General features: G+C 49.7%; 1 protein-coding gene across 6 annotated transcripts in view; it reads right to left on the bottom strand.

Moving 5' to 3' along the window:
- Positions 1-3,628: 3,628 nt before the first annotated feature.
- Positions 3,629-18,003, bottom strand: part of RALY (RALY heterogeneous nuclear ribonucleoprotein) — a 78,299-nt gene continuing 63,924 nt past the window's right edge. For 3 of the 6 annotated variants that reach the window (XM_058562888.1, XM_058562886.1, XM_058562887.1), the window contains 8 exons: positions 12,382-12,646; positions 10,536-10,608; positions 10,296-10,343; positions 8,086-8,288; positions 7,270-7,383; positions 6,534-6,730; positions 5,236-5,284; positions 3,629-3,985 (listed from right to left, as the gene is read on the bottom strand). In XM_058562888.1, the coding sequence (XP_058418871.1) occupies positions 5,240-5,284; positions 6,534-6,730; positions 7,270-7,383; positions 8,086-8,288; positions 10,296-10,343; positions 10,536-10,608; positions 12,382-12,637 (936 nt within the window). In that variant the 5' untranslated portion in view covers positions 12,638-12,646 and the 3' untranslated portion in view covers positions 3,629-3,985; positions 5,236-5,239. The remainder of the gene's footprint in view (positions 3,986-5,235; positions 5,285-6,533; positions 6,731-7,269; positions 7,384-8,085; positions 8,289-10,295; positions 10,344-10,535; positions 10,609-12,381; positions 12,647-18,003) is intronic. The other 3 variants (XM_058562889.1, XM_058562890.1, XM_058562891.1) reach the window with 3 other exon arrangements.

Raw genomic sequence — 18,003 nt, forward strand, 5'->3', positions numbered from 1 at the left:
GGTGGAGGGATTTTGATTTGTCTAAAGTTAATCAATGGCCCAAGTCGGATTCAAACCCAGGATGCCTGGCTCAGAATCTTTTGCCCTGCTCTACCTTGTGTATTTCTGTGGTCTCGTCAGATGGCCCACTGCATAGTATATAATGTCCTTATGGGACAGAATATGACCTGGCCAGGGTTGGCTAATACCTACATTCACATACCCACATTTTAGTTGCTTGCCCATAAAAAACATGACCAAACTATCATGTTACTATTTCCTAATACTAAAAACCACTCCAAATCCTCAAAAAGCACTCCAGCAACTGCTACTAAATGTTCTGAATCGGCAAGTGAAATGAGGCCTGAGATAGATTAAAAACAAATTACAGCCATATTTTGAAGCTCCTCAAACTAAGAGGAATTTGGGCTTAGCCATGTGACTTGCTTTAGCCAATGGAACCTTACAAACACGACACAAGCAGGAGCTTGAAGAACCGTCTTGCCTGTCAGATGCTGGAAACTTGTGGGCCAATTGCCCCTGTCACCCAGCCAACCACTTGACAAGTGGGTGAGGTTACCTGGGACCACCAGCCCCCAGTCAATCTGTCAGCTCATTTCAGCCACGTAAGAGCCCAGATAAGTAGAACCACCACCCAGCTGAGCACAGCCCAAATTGCCAAGCCACAGAACAGGAAGCTAATAAATGTTTATTAAAGGTACTAAATTTCAGGGTGGTTTGTTATACAGTAGTTAATAACTGATAGAAGGCCCATTTACTATCCCTGACCTAGGCCAACCTCTCATACAGATGAGGAAACTGAGACTCAGCAAGCAAAAAGACTTGCTCAGGGTCACAAACCTTACTGGCAGCAGTACAGGAGGGAAGCCTTAGCTTAAAATCCAGTAAATCCACTGTTTTGTGATATTCCTTCAAGATGGCTACTAGGATGACAAACAAGGCTACCCATCTTGAAAACGTCTAGAGAATATTGGTCCTTTGGGCAGAATCTGGTATCACATTTCTTCACCATCTCCTTTTGGTTTTCAGAGGATGGAAAGAAAAATTATAACTGTTGAGCAATGGAAGGGGAGATGTCTTTCCTGGCCCAAGACACAGGGAGGGTGGGCATGTGGATGCAGGGTTTTGTGGATGTGCATCTCCCACTCAAGGGCCCAACTATGAGCTTTCCCAGGGGCTGAAATAGTTCAGGGGCTTTTCTGGGGTACCAAATGGGAATTCCATTCTCACTCTGTCTAGGATATGTCCTGGCACCAGGGTCATTAAGCAGAGCCTCTGGGTAGGACAGATGCTTCCTGTCCTGGAAGGGGTCTTCCCTATTCTTCTCATGGCCCTCTATGCCTAGCATACTAAGGAAGCCCATCGCCCCTGCTATTCTACCTGTCCCCCAAGCTCTGAAAAGTGAGTGCCTCTGTCAAGCACTACTGAGTACGGCCTTGTAGAGTCTGGAAACGTCATTACAGTGCAATGGGCACACAGCGCTAGGCTCTCGGGACACAGGAACACAGTGCCAGCTCTCAGTGTGAAGTTCACCAGGCTCCAAAACCCCTTGTTTGGACTTGGGCCACGTTCTAGTCCAGGGCAGCAGTTCCTCACATTGTACAGGTGGGGACACAAAGACCTGCCCAGGTATACAAGTGGATCTGCTAGAACTGGGCTCTGACCTTCTGGGCAGCAAGGAAAGGTTATGGGTTCAAGGATTGGAGGGATATGTTCCACTGAGGTCTCTTCAGCAGGGATGGGACACCCCCTGTGGACCTAGCCCCTTCCTCTGGACACCCTCTTCGTCTCTCCAGACTGAAGCCTTTTGTTTTGATCAAGTTGGGCCACGGCCCAGCCCAAGTTCCAAGGTGCTATTTTTCACCCCAGGTCTGGATCTCTCAGACTGAAGGCCTCAGTCTCTACCCTCTCTCTCCTTGCTGCCCAGGGTCCCTGGCAGGCAGACATATGGGGACTGTGATCCCACTGAGCAGCTAAAGCTCTGAAGGGGCAGAAATATTGCTCCAAATCACACCAACAGGCAATGGCTAAGCAGGGATGGGAGCATTTGGCTCAGCTGTGGGTTCAGACCTCTGACTGCCTTGGAGCTGGCTAGTCAGGCTCCTGCATAGCTTGGGAATGCAGAGCTACCCTCGGGCTTCCGCGTGCTGGCCTGCAGGCAGGCAGGAGGACTGCCCAGGGAGGGAGACATGATACAACAAAGATTTCCCTGGGGGTTTCCATACCCAAGGGAGACTGAGCACTGTCCCAAGCCCAGCTTCCATCTTCTACCAAAACCTGGAGCCAAAGCTTAGGGGGAGGTTTCATGGAGGCTATGTTGTAGAACTGCTGGTTTGAAACTGGGGATTTTCAATAAGGATCCTAGCAGGCCTGAGGAACATGTAAAGATGGAGAGAAGAGCCCAAACCCCTTTCTGATGATGGGATTGAATTTTCTGTGTTGGAGAAGGCTGTCCAGAGAAGACAGTGAACAATTCTTGAACAGCAGTAGGCTGGTCGGGAAGACTTCTCAGAGAAGGTGACACGAGAACAGCAGCTTCATGATGAGTGGATAGTTCCCAAGTGGAGAAAGTAGGAGCAAGAAGAGTACATGCCAGACTTGTAACAGCATTTCTGGGTGCCTGCCTACCCACAGCCCCGTACCAACAAGACGAGCCTAAGCAGCCACACTGGTATCACCCAGTTCACTGGACCAGGGAGGGTACTTGTAACCTGAGTGATTAAAAAAGATCTGCTGTGGAAGTTGATTCTCTCTTGGGAACTTGAACATGGGGAAATTGGTCAATCTGTGGTGGGGAATTAAGGGGAAGTTAAGACAGAAGTAGAAGTTTGAAGGAACCTGGCCACTTACTAGAGAACAGAGCAAATATCTAGACAGGTGGGCCCAAGATAGTTGGAGACAGGCCACATGTATCCTGATGCCAACTTCCTATTGAGTGAGGAGACTGGAGGGGGGCTCTATTCCTTGCTGCCTACGATTGCAAAGGACTTGTTTTGTTTATGGTATAAGGTTTGTGTGGGGGGCAGGAAAGAGAGGTGATAACAAAAGACAGGAGAGGCCAGGGCAAGCAGGATCATGTACCCCACACTTAGGAGCTGGGATTCTGTCCTGATGGTGAAAAGTTAGTCAGGGAGGTGACACTACTGAGAAATAACACTGTGGTGGCCAGCGGCCAGTGGGAAATGAGGCAAAGCAAAGCTGAAGACCGGGAAGCTGGGGACTTGGATGAAGCCCGAGTGAAAAACAGTGCTCTAAACCAGGACAGAGAAGGGGAGGAAGCGGCAGGTTCCAGAATCATTTTACAACTGGGAAAGACCAGACTTAGAGAGAAGCTGAGGCCTAGACCTACCACTACCTGACAAGTGGGTCACAATCACTTGGCACTTCAACCACCAAGATTTCTCATGGACACTGGCACATCTGACCCTCCTCAATAACCCTACTGGCCATTTTTATCTCTATGTTCGTTGTGGAAATTAAGGCCCAGACAGATCAGTATTAGGCACCCTAGACAATGCTCCCTGGAAGGGAAGAGTAAAGGAAAGAACAGAAGGGTGTGCAGCAGGCTGGGCAAGAGGGCCAGGGTACCTTCTTGAGAAAACACAAACCATCCCATCTCAGAGCAAGGTGGGATCCAATCTCTTTATTGATAGGGTCCCCTCCCTGTGGCTCCCCCTCTCCAAACCTATAGAAAAACCCCAAGCCTGGTAGTGTCCTGGCAGGGGGTGGGGGGCAGAGTATGGGGAAATCTCTGCACTCTGCCCTCTTGCCTGGGCAGTGCTGACAGGAAGGGTGTGTGGGGAGGGGAGGCCAATAACTCCACCTGCAGAGGATGTGGCACTGGCTGGGATGTGTGAGGGAGGAGGTGCCTGCTGCTGGCTCTCCTCTGGGACCCGCTGGGGGTGGAATCCAGGAGCAGATGCCCTGCTTGAGGCTTGGTACAGTGCATGCCCTTCTCCTGCTGGAGACCATCGCTCCTGTCAGGCTGAGAAAGAGAGAGACAAAGAAGAGACTAAGGGATTAGGAAGAAGAAAGGGCAGAATTGTGTTTGCTGTTTGCAGACAGAGATATATCCCTGCACTCTGGCTCTGGCCTCATAATTTTCTGGCCATGCAACCTTGGGAAAGTCTCTTCCCATCCCCTGAACCTCCATTTCCTCATCTGAGTCCCGCATGTTATCTGTGAAGGCTTAACAAGGTAAAACTTAGCCTCCCTGGTAAAACAAACCATGAAGCTCCAAGAAAAAAGACTGCATATATGCAATTTCCTAAACTTAATTGTCTGGGAAGTCTTGCTGGTGGAGTATCTCACACCACGAATGTGTCATGTGTAAAGACACCTCTGTTGTTTGAGACCTTCCTCCACCCAAGTCTGTCTTACTCTGAACATGGCCCCCAAAGGAATGGAGCAGAGAGTCAGCAGAGCTGGTGTGGCCTGGGTTCCCTCTAGGGTGGGGCAGAGCAGGGTGGTAAACACTGGCCAGAGAGTGGGCTTTGAGGCGCATACCACTGAGTTCAAATCTAGGCTCCACCAATTACCACCTAGGGATCTTGGGAGATATGTGGTATCTCCCTGCCCTCTTCAGTGCCTCAGTTTCCACATCTGTTATACTGACACAATCACAACCATGTAGGGTTGGGGCAGCTCCTGGCATACAGGGCATCTCCTCCCAACAGGACCAAGTCCCAGCCCCTAAGCCTGGAAAAATTATCACCCTCTGAAAATGACCAGCTCCCTCTCCCTACTATGCAGAGCTGGGACTGCGGCCACAGGAGTCTCCTGGCCGTTTCCCACACACCGAGGACTGCCAGAGCTCTGTGCCTCTGCTAAGGGTGTTCCCTCAGATGATTCTCCCTCAATCCTGAATAGGTTCAGCTACACATCACCTCTTCTATCACACTGCTCTTTGACCCCTGGCTCTGCAGCCTCTGTCATCCTGCTTGCACTAGGTGATAATGGTCTGTGTCTTCCTCCACCAGACTCGGAGCTCCTCAAGGGTAAAGATAAGCAACATGGCTCAAAGTGTGCCAGGGAAACCCCTGCTGGGCGGGGCCCAGATAGCCCATTCTTGGCTCCTGCTCCCAAAGCCCACCAAACCCCCACCACAAAGGGGTGTGGCGAGATAGCTGGGAATGAAGGGGCGTTCATTGCTGGGCACAGTGCTACTCTGCCAGGTCTGCTTCATAACATGCCCTCCACTTTACTTCACCCCCAGCCCACCAGGACCCCCCATACCTGCTTACTGCAAGGCCCCATCCTCGGCATCTGTGTCCTGGCTGTGCTCCTGATAGGGAGGAGGCAACAAGAGACCACACATCACTCACTGCAAGCTCTGAGTGCTGCCCTGAGGCCTAGAGCACATCTGGAGACCACTCTCAGAAAGGGGGAGAGACAGCCAAAGAGAATGACTATGGGACCAGTCTAAACAAGGCAGGCTTGGGATCCCAACAGAGTGGTCTGAGGGCCCCTGAGGAGAGAGAAGGGACCAGTCAAGGAAGTGCCAAGCATGGCAAGGGGGACATTTCTGCACAGAAAGACCTTCTCGGACTGGAGCAAGTTGAAAGCCTGGTAGGCTCGTGACTTCCCCATTTCTGTGGCATCTAAGCCTTCATTAGGGCCTCTATGGAGAATACTATGCCTAAAGAGTAAGAGGAATATCAGGCTACATTCAAAGTAGGAGAGACAAGCTGGGCATGAGGAGGACCATCTGTCCTTACAGTGGAACCCAGCAGTGATGAAAAGGAGAAAGCTCCAGACCTGGTGAAAAAAAAAAAAAAGTCCAGGCTTCAATCCTGGCTTGACCCTTATTAACTATAAGGCCCTGAGCAAGCTATGTAACTCCTCTGAGTCTCAGTTTCCTCACAGGGTAAACGTGGGAAGAGTAATACTTTGCACAGTGCAAGGCTGTTGTTAAAGTTAAACGAAGTTAGAAAGCATGGACTACAGGGCCTAGTGCTCAGTGAGTGTTTGTTAGGTAAACGAATAGTAAGCATACAACAGATATCTTATAGACTCAGAATCTGGTCTACGTTCCCACTTGATACAAGCTCCTTGCCAAATGGCTTCCCAGCCTCACTCTGAAGAATTCCAATAACAGATGGGGAGCTCACTCTCTCATGAGATAGCCTGTATCATGCTTAGGCAACAATGGCTTTTAGCAAATCCTCAGGTGGAGTGGATACCCACCTTCCTGTGGCCCTAATACCAGTCCTCCTCCCTGGAACTCTGCAGACTGTGTGTGCTCCCTTGAGCCCGACTCTTCCCTTCTCCAACCCGTGTGGAAAACAGGGTCTAGAATAGGCCCTGGGCTGGAGAGAGGTTTGTCCCAGTCCTCAGTGGGACTTCTGACTGGCGGCTGAAATAGGTAAGTACTCCCTGCTCATGCTCCCCTCTTCCTCACAGGACTAGAACCCCTAGGAAGCAGGAAGGAGGGAGCTCATAGGGGTGAACTCACAGGATCCCCCTTCCTCTGACACCCTCCTGCAACTACGAGTGCAAAGTCTAGTCCCCGTCCCTCCCAGCCATGCCCTCACCAGCTCTTCCTCGCTGTGTGTCAGGAGCCCCTCCTCATCACCGTCGTCTCGAGCCTGTGCTTCTCCCTGGGGCGTGCCTGCCTCAGAAGCTGTGTCTTCTTGGGGGGCTGGTGGCCGGCTGCTGCCACCACTACTGCCACCACCAGTGCCGCTGCCACTGCCGCTGCCACTGCCACTGTCACCCTTCTTCTTGCCATCTTGAGGGGGGAAGGGGTGGGGAAGAGAAGAATAAAACTCAGCCTAGGGTAGCTATCTAGGGCAGCACCTTAGCAGAAGCTAGGTCTCAGCACAGTGGATCTAGGTGGGATTAGAGGCCACAGCCCCTCTCTGCCCAGTGCACTGTCCTCCCCGCACTCTACACTGTGACCCACCGGCCCCGTGGCTTAGCGGTTAAGGGCGCACGCTCCGCTACTGGCGGCCCGGGTTCGGATCCCAGGCGCGCACCGACGCACTGCTTCTCCGGCCATGCTGAGGCTGCGTCCCACATACAGCAACTAGAAGGATGTGCGACTATGACATACAACTATCCACTGGGGCTTTGGGGGGAAAAAAGGAGGAGGACTGGCAATAGATGTTAGCTCACAGCCGGTCTTCTTCAGCAAAAAGAGGAGGATTAGCATGGATGTTAGCTCAAGGCTGATCTTCCTCACACACACACACACACACACACACACACACACACAAAATACACTGTGCCCCTGGTCACTGAGCTAGGCAAGGACCCTTAGAAGCTAACCTGGGTTGGCCTTCTGCTCCTCAGCAATCTGCTCCAAGCGGCCCAGCAGGGCGTCGATGTTGGACTTGATCTGTGTCAGCTCTGTCTTGATGGTCTGCAGCTCACTGCTCTTTACTGGGAGCGAAGGGAGTAGAGGGCTGTCACCTGGGGGCTGGGAGCTTGACACTAACACAAAACCCCAGCCCCATTCTGTCAACTAGGAAGGCAGGCCCATGTCCTTGTCCATGGTTTTTTTCTGGCCAGGGAAAAGGCTAGAGCTGCCTGTGGCTTCTCCCTGAGACGTTCTGGGAGCCATTCTTACAGTGACTGGCCCACCCTTATGAACCTGGATCTTTTCCCCTGACTTCTCAACTCTGAAAGGGACTAGGGATGAATAAGATTGCAGGTGTGTGGTGTGCACCTGAGTAAGCATATGTGTCTCTGCTTGTGTTAAGGGCAGTATCTTTCAAGGTGTGTAAATGTGGGTGTTTTATAATCAGATTTCCTGGGTGCTTGATTGCAGTGTGTGCACACCAGAGTGAATGTGGAGTAGTGGGCCTGTGTAGACCTGTCTTTGTCCTTACTAGAGGAAAGATGACACCATCTCCTCACTGGGCTCCACATCGTAGCACTGGACTCTGCCCAACCCAAGTCCCTCCTCCTCAAATGTCAGCCTTTTCCTCTTAGAAATGCATGAAAATACTCACTTGGCTGTGTTAGAGCTGCAGAACTGTGGAAGATTTGTTCCTTTATCTATTTTCCAATGTAAAAAAATGTGATTCTATTATTTTGCTAATTACATAAACAAAAATTATCTAAGAAGATATAGTCACTCACACTTGATCTTGGCTGAGCTGGTGGTGATGGCTGTGGAGCGGGCAAAGAGCTTGACAGGTATGGTGGTTTTGACACGCCGGACCAAGGGGACTGTGACCCGGGGTCGCTTCACGGGGACTGCCCTGGGCACTGGCACCGGTGAAAGGCGGCCCCGATAGTCGAAGAGCCTGTGAGGACAAACAGGCCAGAGGCTGCAGCATGGCCTGTGGCCACCAGGGGGCACTGTGACTCTAGACCAATACATGTGTAACTGGTGAAGGGCTGGGCAGCCTGCACTACACACCTCTGCCTGCTTCCAACAAGCCCTGGGGGTAAAGAGGGAGGGCTTTCCTGACCCTAATAGCTGCTGGGATCCCCACCATATCCACCTTTCCTACCAGCCAGGCAGCGTAAGGACAGATGAGGTGGCAGGTGGTGACGGTTATAGCCTCACCCTTTCAACAGAGGAGCAAACTGAGACCAGCCCCAGAAAGGAGCCTTCCCTAGATCACCCTGACACCCAGGCCTGCTTTATTTTCTGACTTGGCTTCTGCTCAGTCAACTGCCACCCCAATCTCTGGTCACAGTTTGCAAATCTCCCTAAAGCAGCACAAATTCCCGACTGAGCACAGAGAGGTATGGGAGTCGGGGCCAATCCCTAAGCCTGCCTGAGCCTCAGTTTTCCCATTTGCCTAATGAGAATGGCTACCTGACATTCTGTGCTCCCCCTCAACGCTGCTATGACGGTAGAGCATGAGAGAACTTGGTGAAAAACACACGTTAGAAGGCGTGATAGGCGAAAGGCCAAGGAACCAAGACCTTCAACTCAGGGGCCTATGACTTCAGAAGCATGAGGCTGGAGTCCAAGCCCCTTTCCTCATTCTGGGCCCCCTTAATCACTGCAACCTTCTTATTCCACTTCAGAGGTGGAAGGCACAAGGCCCCGCAAGTATCAATGTTAGGCAGCTCAATCAGACCCCTGGGCTCCCAGACTGTATGCTGCCCCCCAACACCACTACCCAGCCCTCTCCAGGATGGCTTCTTTTCCTGCTGATCAGGCAACAGCTCAGTAGGCTGAGCCGGGGTCTCTCCCATCACAACTGCTGCTACTACCTTTCTGCAGCAGCCTCAGGGGTACACTGTGGGATCACTTTCCTGATGACAGCCAGAACTCAATGTCCCATGCCTTGGCACTCCTTCGTTCAGAGAGGCCCTGCCCTAGGGAAGTGATGGCCGGAAATGGAGAGTCTCTGGTAATGGACCCAGTCCCGGACCCTGCATTTCTGCCCCCAAGGGGAGGGGGCGGCTCTGGCCTTGGTCAGAATCACTGAACCACAGAATCCCAGAGCTGGAAGAGCCCTGAGGGATCACTTGGTGCAAGCCCATTTCATAGATAGGGAGGGAATTTGCCCAAAGTCACACAATCCATTCAGTGGCAGAGCTGAGATTAGCACCCAGGTCTTCTGACTCCCAGGCTAGGGCACTTTCTACTACACTGCACTATTTCCTGAAACCATTTATAGGTGAGAAAACCAAGGCTCAGAGAGGTTCTGTTCTTCCTGGACAGCCTGGGTCAGGCCAAGCAGGAGGCAGGGAGGAGAAGTTTGGGCCCACCATGGCCCAACCCACCATGATTTCCACTCAAGAATGTGGCTGGTGTCATGGAGGGGAGCCCACAGCCTCAAGGGTAGGGTGTGGGTAAGCTTGAGGGTGGAGGGTGGGCCACAGCCTACCAGGGACTAATTCAGATCTCCAAAGGACCTCTGGCCTCTTGGCTATAAATATAAGGCCAAGAGGCTCAGACTAAACTCTGAGGATCCTTCCAGTTGGCTGGGCACCCCAGAGAGGGAAGGAGACTGAACAGCAGAAGCATGAGGGCTCAAACTCCCTGCACCCAGCCCTGTACCCTGTTTTGTATTCCAACTTGCTACATTCTTATGTCCCTTGGCTGTCCAGTTCCATCAAGTCCCACATCCCAGGATTAGGAGGAGGAAGGGCTGTCAGACAGTGGGAGACAGTATGGCATGGGAGGAGCTCTGGCCTGGGCACCTGCAGAACTGGACCCTAGTCCTAGCTCTGCCACCAACTTGTGCAGCAGCCTTGGGCAGATGCCTGTCCACACCTCAGGGCTTCGGTTCCCACTTGGAGAACGGAGTGAGCTGCACCAGCAATTTCTCAGGACCCTTCCAGCTTGGCTGTTACATGCCTGGGCACGCCCCTCCCCTGCTCACCTGTCGTAGAAGTCGTCCCGGTAGTAATCATAGTCAAAGCTGTAGCCACTGGGGAAACAAAGGGGAGAGGGCCAGGGCTTAGGGACGGCCACTCAGCCCACTCTCCACAGGTCCTCATCTCCAAATGCCTCCCCAGATCTTATGCTGGGCACACTGTCACCACCAGTGTTCACTCCCTCTGTGGAACGAGGGACGAATCCCACCCAGACACACACAAAAAGACAAGACAGAGCACCACACCTGTATATGGCAGATGCTGCTCTCTTCAACCCCTTGGGTCTGTTGGGCTTGGGCTCTCCAGCCATGTTGATGTCTGTGTGGAGGGAGGAGGCAGAGTCAAATGCTGGCGGGACAGCAGCGTGCCCATACACATATCACTCCCATGCATGTGCTCAGCAATTTATGTGCTTACACGATGTACATACTGACCCTACTCACTAATACTGCCAACAGAGGTCTTTAAGCGTTAGACTCATACCCACACATCACATGGACATGCCTATTTACATATTCATATACATTTAGACACATGCATCCATGCTCACAAACATATCCCTCTCATACACATGCCATGTACACCACACATACATGCATTCTCAAGTACACACAATGAGACACACCCTCACAAACACGTTCACATATCCAGGTAACATGGTCACATACACAGATAACAGATAAACTCTCAAGTACACTCAGACTTGACTCCAACATCATATACAAAACCACCCATATGCAAATGAGCCATTTCACATAAACATTCTACCTGAACATCTTTATGCCTAGAGCAGTGCTTAGCATATGATCTTAATAAATATTTGGTAAATAAACATATGCATATCTGCTTACACATTCAAGTATATTCTGACACTGACACACACACACACACACACACACACACACACACACACTCTCTCTCTCTCTCTCTCTCCATATATATATATTCTAAGGTATGTGTCCACATATTCTCCACATGTTCACTTACATCCACATACCACATATTCAAGAATACATATATAGATATCCCTTCTCAAATAATCGCATATACACAGAAGTATGTGCACATGCACAAACACTATACAGGCTCCAATGTAGTGCACCAGCATAGCTACAACACACGTATATAACACCAAGGCCAAGGGCACCTGCTTCACCTCGTGCTCCCAGCCCCTCCTCATGGCTCCCAGAAAGGGTTCTAACCTAGGCCATCTGTAGCCCAATGTAATAGGCTGTGCTAGTCCACTCTGTTCCCTTTCTCTGGGGAATCTGCATTTTAACTGGAACCATAAGGCTTGTCAAGAGTCACTGTGAAAGCAGGGACAGGACAGAAGTGTTTTCCAGAAGCTTCTAAAACTCTCCCCTACAGGCACTGATTTTATAACTACTTAATCTATAACAAATATAACATAACTACAGATATTCTTTGACTTATGATGGGGTTACATCCTGATAAAGTTGAAAATATTTATTGAAAATTGAAAATGTCAACAAACGCATCATAAGTTGAAAATATTGTAAGTCAAAAATACATTTGATATATCTAACCTACCAAACACCATAGCTTAGCTTAGCCTACCATGAACGTGCTCAGAACACTTACATCAGCCTACAGTTGGGCAAAATCATCTAACGCAAAGCCTATTTTATAATAAAGTGTTGAATATCTCGTGTAATTTATTGAATACTCTACTGAAAGTGAAAACCAGAATGGCTGCATGGGTGCAGAATGGTTGTAAAACGTATCCGTTGTTTACTCTCATGATCGCGTGGTTGACTGGAAGCTGTGGGTCACTGCTGCTGCCCAGCGTGACACGAGAATATAGTACCACATATTGCTAGCCCGGGAAAAGATCAAAATTCAAAGTACAGTTTCTACCGAATGCGTATCACTTTCACACCATTGTAAAGTGCAAAATTTAAAAATCATAAGTCATACCATCGTAAGTTATACTGTATTTAAGTTATAACATCTCAGACTGGGGTAGTGGGTAGTGGCAGGGGAAACAGAAAAGGGGCTAAGAGGGGAGCTGGAGAGTGAAGGCCGGCACTGCTCAGAATACCAGGAGTAGGGCCGGGAAGAGACACTTACCCAGGGTCTGCCCAGCCAGCACCCGCCCATTCTCTCCCAGGACAGCTGCCCGGGCATGGCGTTCGTTAGCGTACTGAACAAAGGCATAGCCCTTGTGCACAGAACAGCCGGCCACACGGCCATACTTGGAGAAGATGGTCTCCACATCTGACTTCTTCACCACAGCTGTGTTGAGGTTTCCAATGAAGACTCGAGAGTTGATGGACTTGGGGTCATTCTTGTTGGTTACATTGCTTGTCTGGATCTTCAAAGACATGGTGGCCACCTGAAGAGAGAGAGCCACTGTGAGGCTGGATCCCTGGGTTGGGCTCCAGGGCTGTCCATAGCCCACATCCTGGCTAAATTGGATTGCCTTGTGCCTTCCCACACATACACCCCTATAGCATCCAGCCTCCCCATTTTTGCTCATCTTACTGGCTGCTGACCTCATGCCAGGTGCTTTACATACGATCCCTCATTTGGTACAACATGATAAGCAGAACCAGGACATTTTACAAGAAAGGACATGCACATTAAGAGGTTGCAATGCTAGTGAATGGCAGAGCTGGGACTTGAACCCTGGTCTGCTTGACTCCAATTGTTCTAAACTCGCTCCTCCTTTAATGCTCATCTCAGACGTTACCCCATGCAGAAGCTAAATCTTAAGACCTTCCACAGCTTTTCTTCTCTTCCTTCAATATAGAGCCACAGCAAACAGGTCACATGGTAACTGCAAGTACTGTTTGCTCTAGAACAATACCACATTATGAAAATTGCTCAGTCTGATCCAGACGTGGACCGAGCTATAGCTATCTTTATTGATACCAGCCATTTAGAAAAAGATGAGCTAAATAAGACTCACTGAGCACTCACTGTGGGCTAAGGGTGGCATGCAATATTGAATAATCCCAAGACCCCATGAGTATTATTATTACCATCCATATTTTACCAGAAAGAGACGCCAACAAGTTCATTAACTTGCCAGGAATGGGCATTCAAACCCAGGTCAGTTGGTCCCTAAAGCCCATTTCTTTCAACTTTATCACTTTCCTTCCCAGAGCTAAAGCTAATTTAAATACTATAGTAAGTCAACATATTTATCTGAGAATTGTTTTTAATAAATTAATTTTTTAGAGTTACCCATTTTTATACTTACCCATTCAAATTTTGTTCTCTGTGCTTAGAGATGATACTATACCTACTCTTTGCTCTCTACACTCTAGAAATGTCTTTTACCCAAAAGGGCTGTACAAATCTCTCCTACCCCCATCCCTGAACAGGTTACATCTGGACACAGGCTCCACAAGGAAAGGGAAAAGGAGGCTCAATTTCAGTAGGAAATGCCTAACGTTATGCCTTGGCATTTACACTTCCTGGCCCAGTCTTCTGCTCACTGGCACGGATTGGTGTTAACTCCCTTTTGTAGCACTCCTATCCCAATATCCCACCCTAGAGCTATTTCAGAAGGTGCTAAAGACCCCAAGCAGTATATATAAAAACTCCTGTCAGCTTAGACTAACCGTAAACACTTGCCTATTTACCTAATATTTTTGGGCAGAGGGGGCTTCTTTTCAGTGAATTAGAGAAGAGCTGAGTATAAGCTGGGAAATCTGTATCTTTTGTCCCATGAGAGAAAGAGACCCTTTTCTCCTCAATCCTCCCAGCCTGGAAGATGGCATGTTGTGACCAGCAGATGGCACTGTTTGCAAGGGAACCATAGGCTGGACCTGAGAATGATTCTGGGGAAGACCTTGCTCCTAGGATGGGCTTGCAGTAAGCTCCATGGAATTAATGGGGTCAAGTATGCACCATCCTAGTCTGTAAAGGAAGGGGGCTGAGAGGGCACTGCTACTGATGGAGGAGCTGGTGCCAGCTTTGGAACTAGCCTGGAAAGGACAGACTCTTTTTTGTTACTCAGTTTGCCTTCACACTCAATCAACATTTATTAAGCAGTGAGGGACACAAGAGATTACCCATGAAAACACCTAACACACATGTCCACGTGCAGCAGGACATGCTCAACATATGTGGGTTCCCTTGGGCTCCCCATTCCTCACAGTTCTCTCTGACAATCCCTCTCCTATCTGGATGACAAGCCATTCAAAGGTTAATTCTTTGTCCAGCCATGGGTATACAAGAAGTTTGTGGGGCTCCTCTGTGGACATCAGATAACTCTCTCCTGGTTGGTTCAGCTCAAAGCCAAGAAGTTTTGGCCCAGGGAGATGCCCCCTGCTTTGGCTGGAGGGAACTAACCAGGCCTGGGGTGTGGACCGAGATAGAAAGAAGAGAAGGGAGGATGATGGTTTAGAAATCTGTTGGTGATTGCTGGCTCTGCCACTGATCTGGCAGGGACATGACAGTTGGTAGGTTCCCTCAGACCTCTGCCAGGAGCCTATAACACCACTGAGCAGGAAGCATTTGCTGAACACCTGTGCTATAGTGGGATCAGTACTTACTCCTTGGCTGGTGAGCAAAGTTCTTTGGGTTTGGCCCTACCTAGTCTTTTCTCTCATCACCTGGGGCTTGGGACAATGTACCCAAAAGGACTTTGCAAAATGTAAAGCTCTTTACAAGATCTAATAATTACTTTGACTAGTTGAACTTCTCTGTTAGTAGAATTTGCCATTTGTGGCCTCATTCTAGATGAGGGTCAAGGTCAGACTCGAGCACATTCTGAATGATGCCAAGGACAGGCAGCCAGAAGCCATGTCACATGAAGGTCAGTTTTCTGATCTGTAGAGAAAAGACTTGGGAAGCATATGCACGTGCCGCTCTGGGTGAGGAATCTGCAGAGCCAAAGAGAAATGTCCACCCGAAGCATGCTCCAGGCACTCAACCCTTGTACTCCCCATCTAAACAGCCCCCAATCTACTTTCAAGGCCTGCACACTCCTTGGAGGGCAGGCTGTGCTGCTGCTGTTTGTACTCCCTAAGCCTCAGGAGATAGGTATCTGTGGGGGTATGGAAAAGCTTGAGTGTGTACACAGATGTCCATGAAGCTCCCCAAAGTCGGGGATGGAGTTAAGGGTAGGAAACGAAAAGGAAGTGTGCCTAGACTAGCTCACCTGTAACTACTAGGTTCAGGTACAGAAGCCCAGAGTCCACAACTTGAGATTCAGACATGGTCTTCCAGGTTGTTATGGACATAACAATTTGTTAACTTCACTTATAAGCTTCAAATATTTAGACATATGATATGTAGGTTTCCATCTGTACTCTTGCTCTGCCCTGCAAATGTTAGAGGCAGGCCTGACAAGGCCTGGAGCACAGTAAGTGCTCAAGAAATGTCAGGGACGAAGTGGTAAGGACAATGTTCCAGAAAGTGGTGATGGTGAGAAGCCTTCTCACTTAAGGCTGTGGCCCTGCCTTAAGTGGAGAGAACTGCTGGGGGCTGAGGACCCTGGGACCTTTTTCTAGTCTCTGACCCAAACACTCACCTCCACAGACCAACCATCCCCAACTCAATCCTCCCCGTGTAATTCTTTCTTGGCTCTTCCAAGCTTCCCCCTAGCTTAGAGTGGGAGCCCTAGAAAATACTGACATCCTATTCAGCAGAAGCTGCTTGACTTGATAAACTATTTCCCCCCCGCCGGGCCAAGCTCCACCTCACAGATCAGCTGTGTAATTGAGAGCAAGGTGTCTGCAGTCCCCAGAGGCCCCATGCTTAGCAATGAGCTAAGGAGACATGGGCAGAGTGACTGACTGTTCTTGGTGGTGGGAGGAGGGGAAGTGGGGGAGGGGGAGAGAGAACCAGACTTGTTCCCAGAGACTTCTGCAATGTCCTATCAGCAGGGACCTTATGTGAGCACGGAGCTTCTATGCCCTCACTTTGAGGAACAGAGGGGAATGGGCTTGGCCAGGATGCCACAGCCAGTGAGTAGCAGGGCCAAGAACCCCATGGGTTCTCTGACTCTAAGTCCAGGGTTCTTATATTCCCTTTTTCCTTTTGGGCTAGTGAAAGACAAGCCCCCAGGACAGTGAAGAGCTGGGCAGTGACAGTCTAGACAGAACAACATTTGAGAAAACTGAGGACTGGCTCCCAAGTAAGCATCTTCACCTTTACCTGCTAGAGAAACAATTGCTGCATAAAAGCTGGGCTCTTGGGGCCGGCCCCGTGGCGTAGTGGTTAAGTGCGCGCACTCCGCTGCTGGTGGCCCAGGCTCAGATCCCGGGAGTGCACCGAGGCACCACTTATCAGGCCATGCTATGGCGGCGTCCCACATGAAGTGGAGGAAGATGGGCATGGGCAGGGCCAGTCTTCCTCAGCAAAAACAGGATTGGCATGGCTGTTAGCTCAGGGCTGATCTTCCTCACAAAAAAAAAAAAAGCTGAGCCCTGAAGCTAATTAAAACCCACCAGGGATGCAGGCTTTGAAATGCAATTTACAGCTCAAAGAGATGGGCTTGCTTCCCCAGGCTAATAAGAACAGAGGAAATTGGGCAAAAACAAATAATTTCTCCCAGTTGAAACATTTCAGATGGAAGCTGTATTTTGGAAGACAAGAGCCAAGCCTCAACATATGATGACGTGACAGGGCCTTGTAAAGGTGGAAAAGCCCTAAAAGGCACCTGCACTCCTGAACTTTGCATAAATGAGACCCCTCAGAGGGCCATCACAATAAGAATAGCATATAATTATCAAGTGCTAAAGATGTGTCAGAGACTTTACATACCTCACCTTATTTGATCCTCCAAACAGCCCTATGGGGAGGTATTTTAGATAGGGAACCGGAGGCTCACAGAGGCAAAGTAACTAGTTAATAGAGCACAGCCGAAACTGAAACCCAGGTCTGTTTGACTCCAAAAATCTATGAAGACAGATGCCTTGGGTACTGATTCCCACGGTGAGAATATGTCACCCTGAACCAGTCACACTCTCTCCTTGGTCGTCGTGCTTTCCCCGTTTCTACTACAATGCCTCACATTTGCACAGAATTTTAGTGAACAAAGCCGGTTTACATCCTTGATTCTGACATTCTTAGTCCCATTTTATACTTGAAAAAGCTGAGGATCAGTAAAGATAAGTGATTTACTTAAGGTCATCCAGCTAGCGATGTGGGTAGCTAGGGGACTTGAATCCAGGATTCTTGTTCGACATTCTACATGCCACTGTCTCAACAACTGTCCTAAACCTCCGATTCAGCCATGTCACGCCCTCCCAATCTTGCCTATTAGGATCAAGTCTAGTCTTCAGCCTGACCTCTGAGAAACTCAGCCTTTGGAACATTCACTCCCCCAACTCTGTAAATCCTCCCAGCACTGGATCTCTTCTTCTTGAAATGCTCATTTCAAAAGAGGAGCTGCTGCTCTTGGTCCTGATGCTGCCCCAGTGCTATTTAGAGCCTCTGTCTGGACCGGGCCTGCTGGACATCTCTGGCCTTATTCTCCAGCCTGGTGGGGGGGGGGGGGCGGTTACACCAGCCTGTGGCCAGACCTCTCTGCCCTTAGATAACCCTGGGGACATCTGGGTGGTTTTGAAGGAAAATAGCTATCAGTGATGGGGAGGCTATTTCCCAAGAAAGTCAAGCATTTAGACTGATCAGTGCCCAGGGCCTGCTTGGTCCAGAGGCGCCTGCTTACTAGGCGGCCAGGGATGACAGAACATCTATTGATCTCATTAAGCTCGCCAGGCCCGGCTCATTAGC

The sequence above is a fragment of the Diceros bicornis genome, chromosome 19 (assembly GCF_020826845.1).
Source record: "Diceros bicornis minor isolate mBicDic1 chromosome 19, mDicBic1.mat.cur, whole genome shotgun sequence".
In the NCBI taxonomy this organism is placed as follows: domain Eukaryota; kingdom Metazoa; phylum Chordata; class Mammalia; order Perissodactyla; family Rhinocerotidae; genus Diceros; species Diceros bicornis.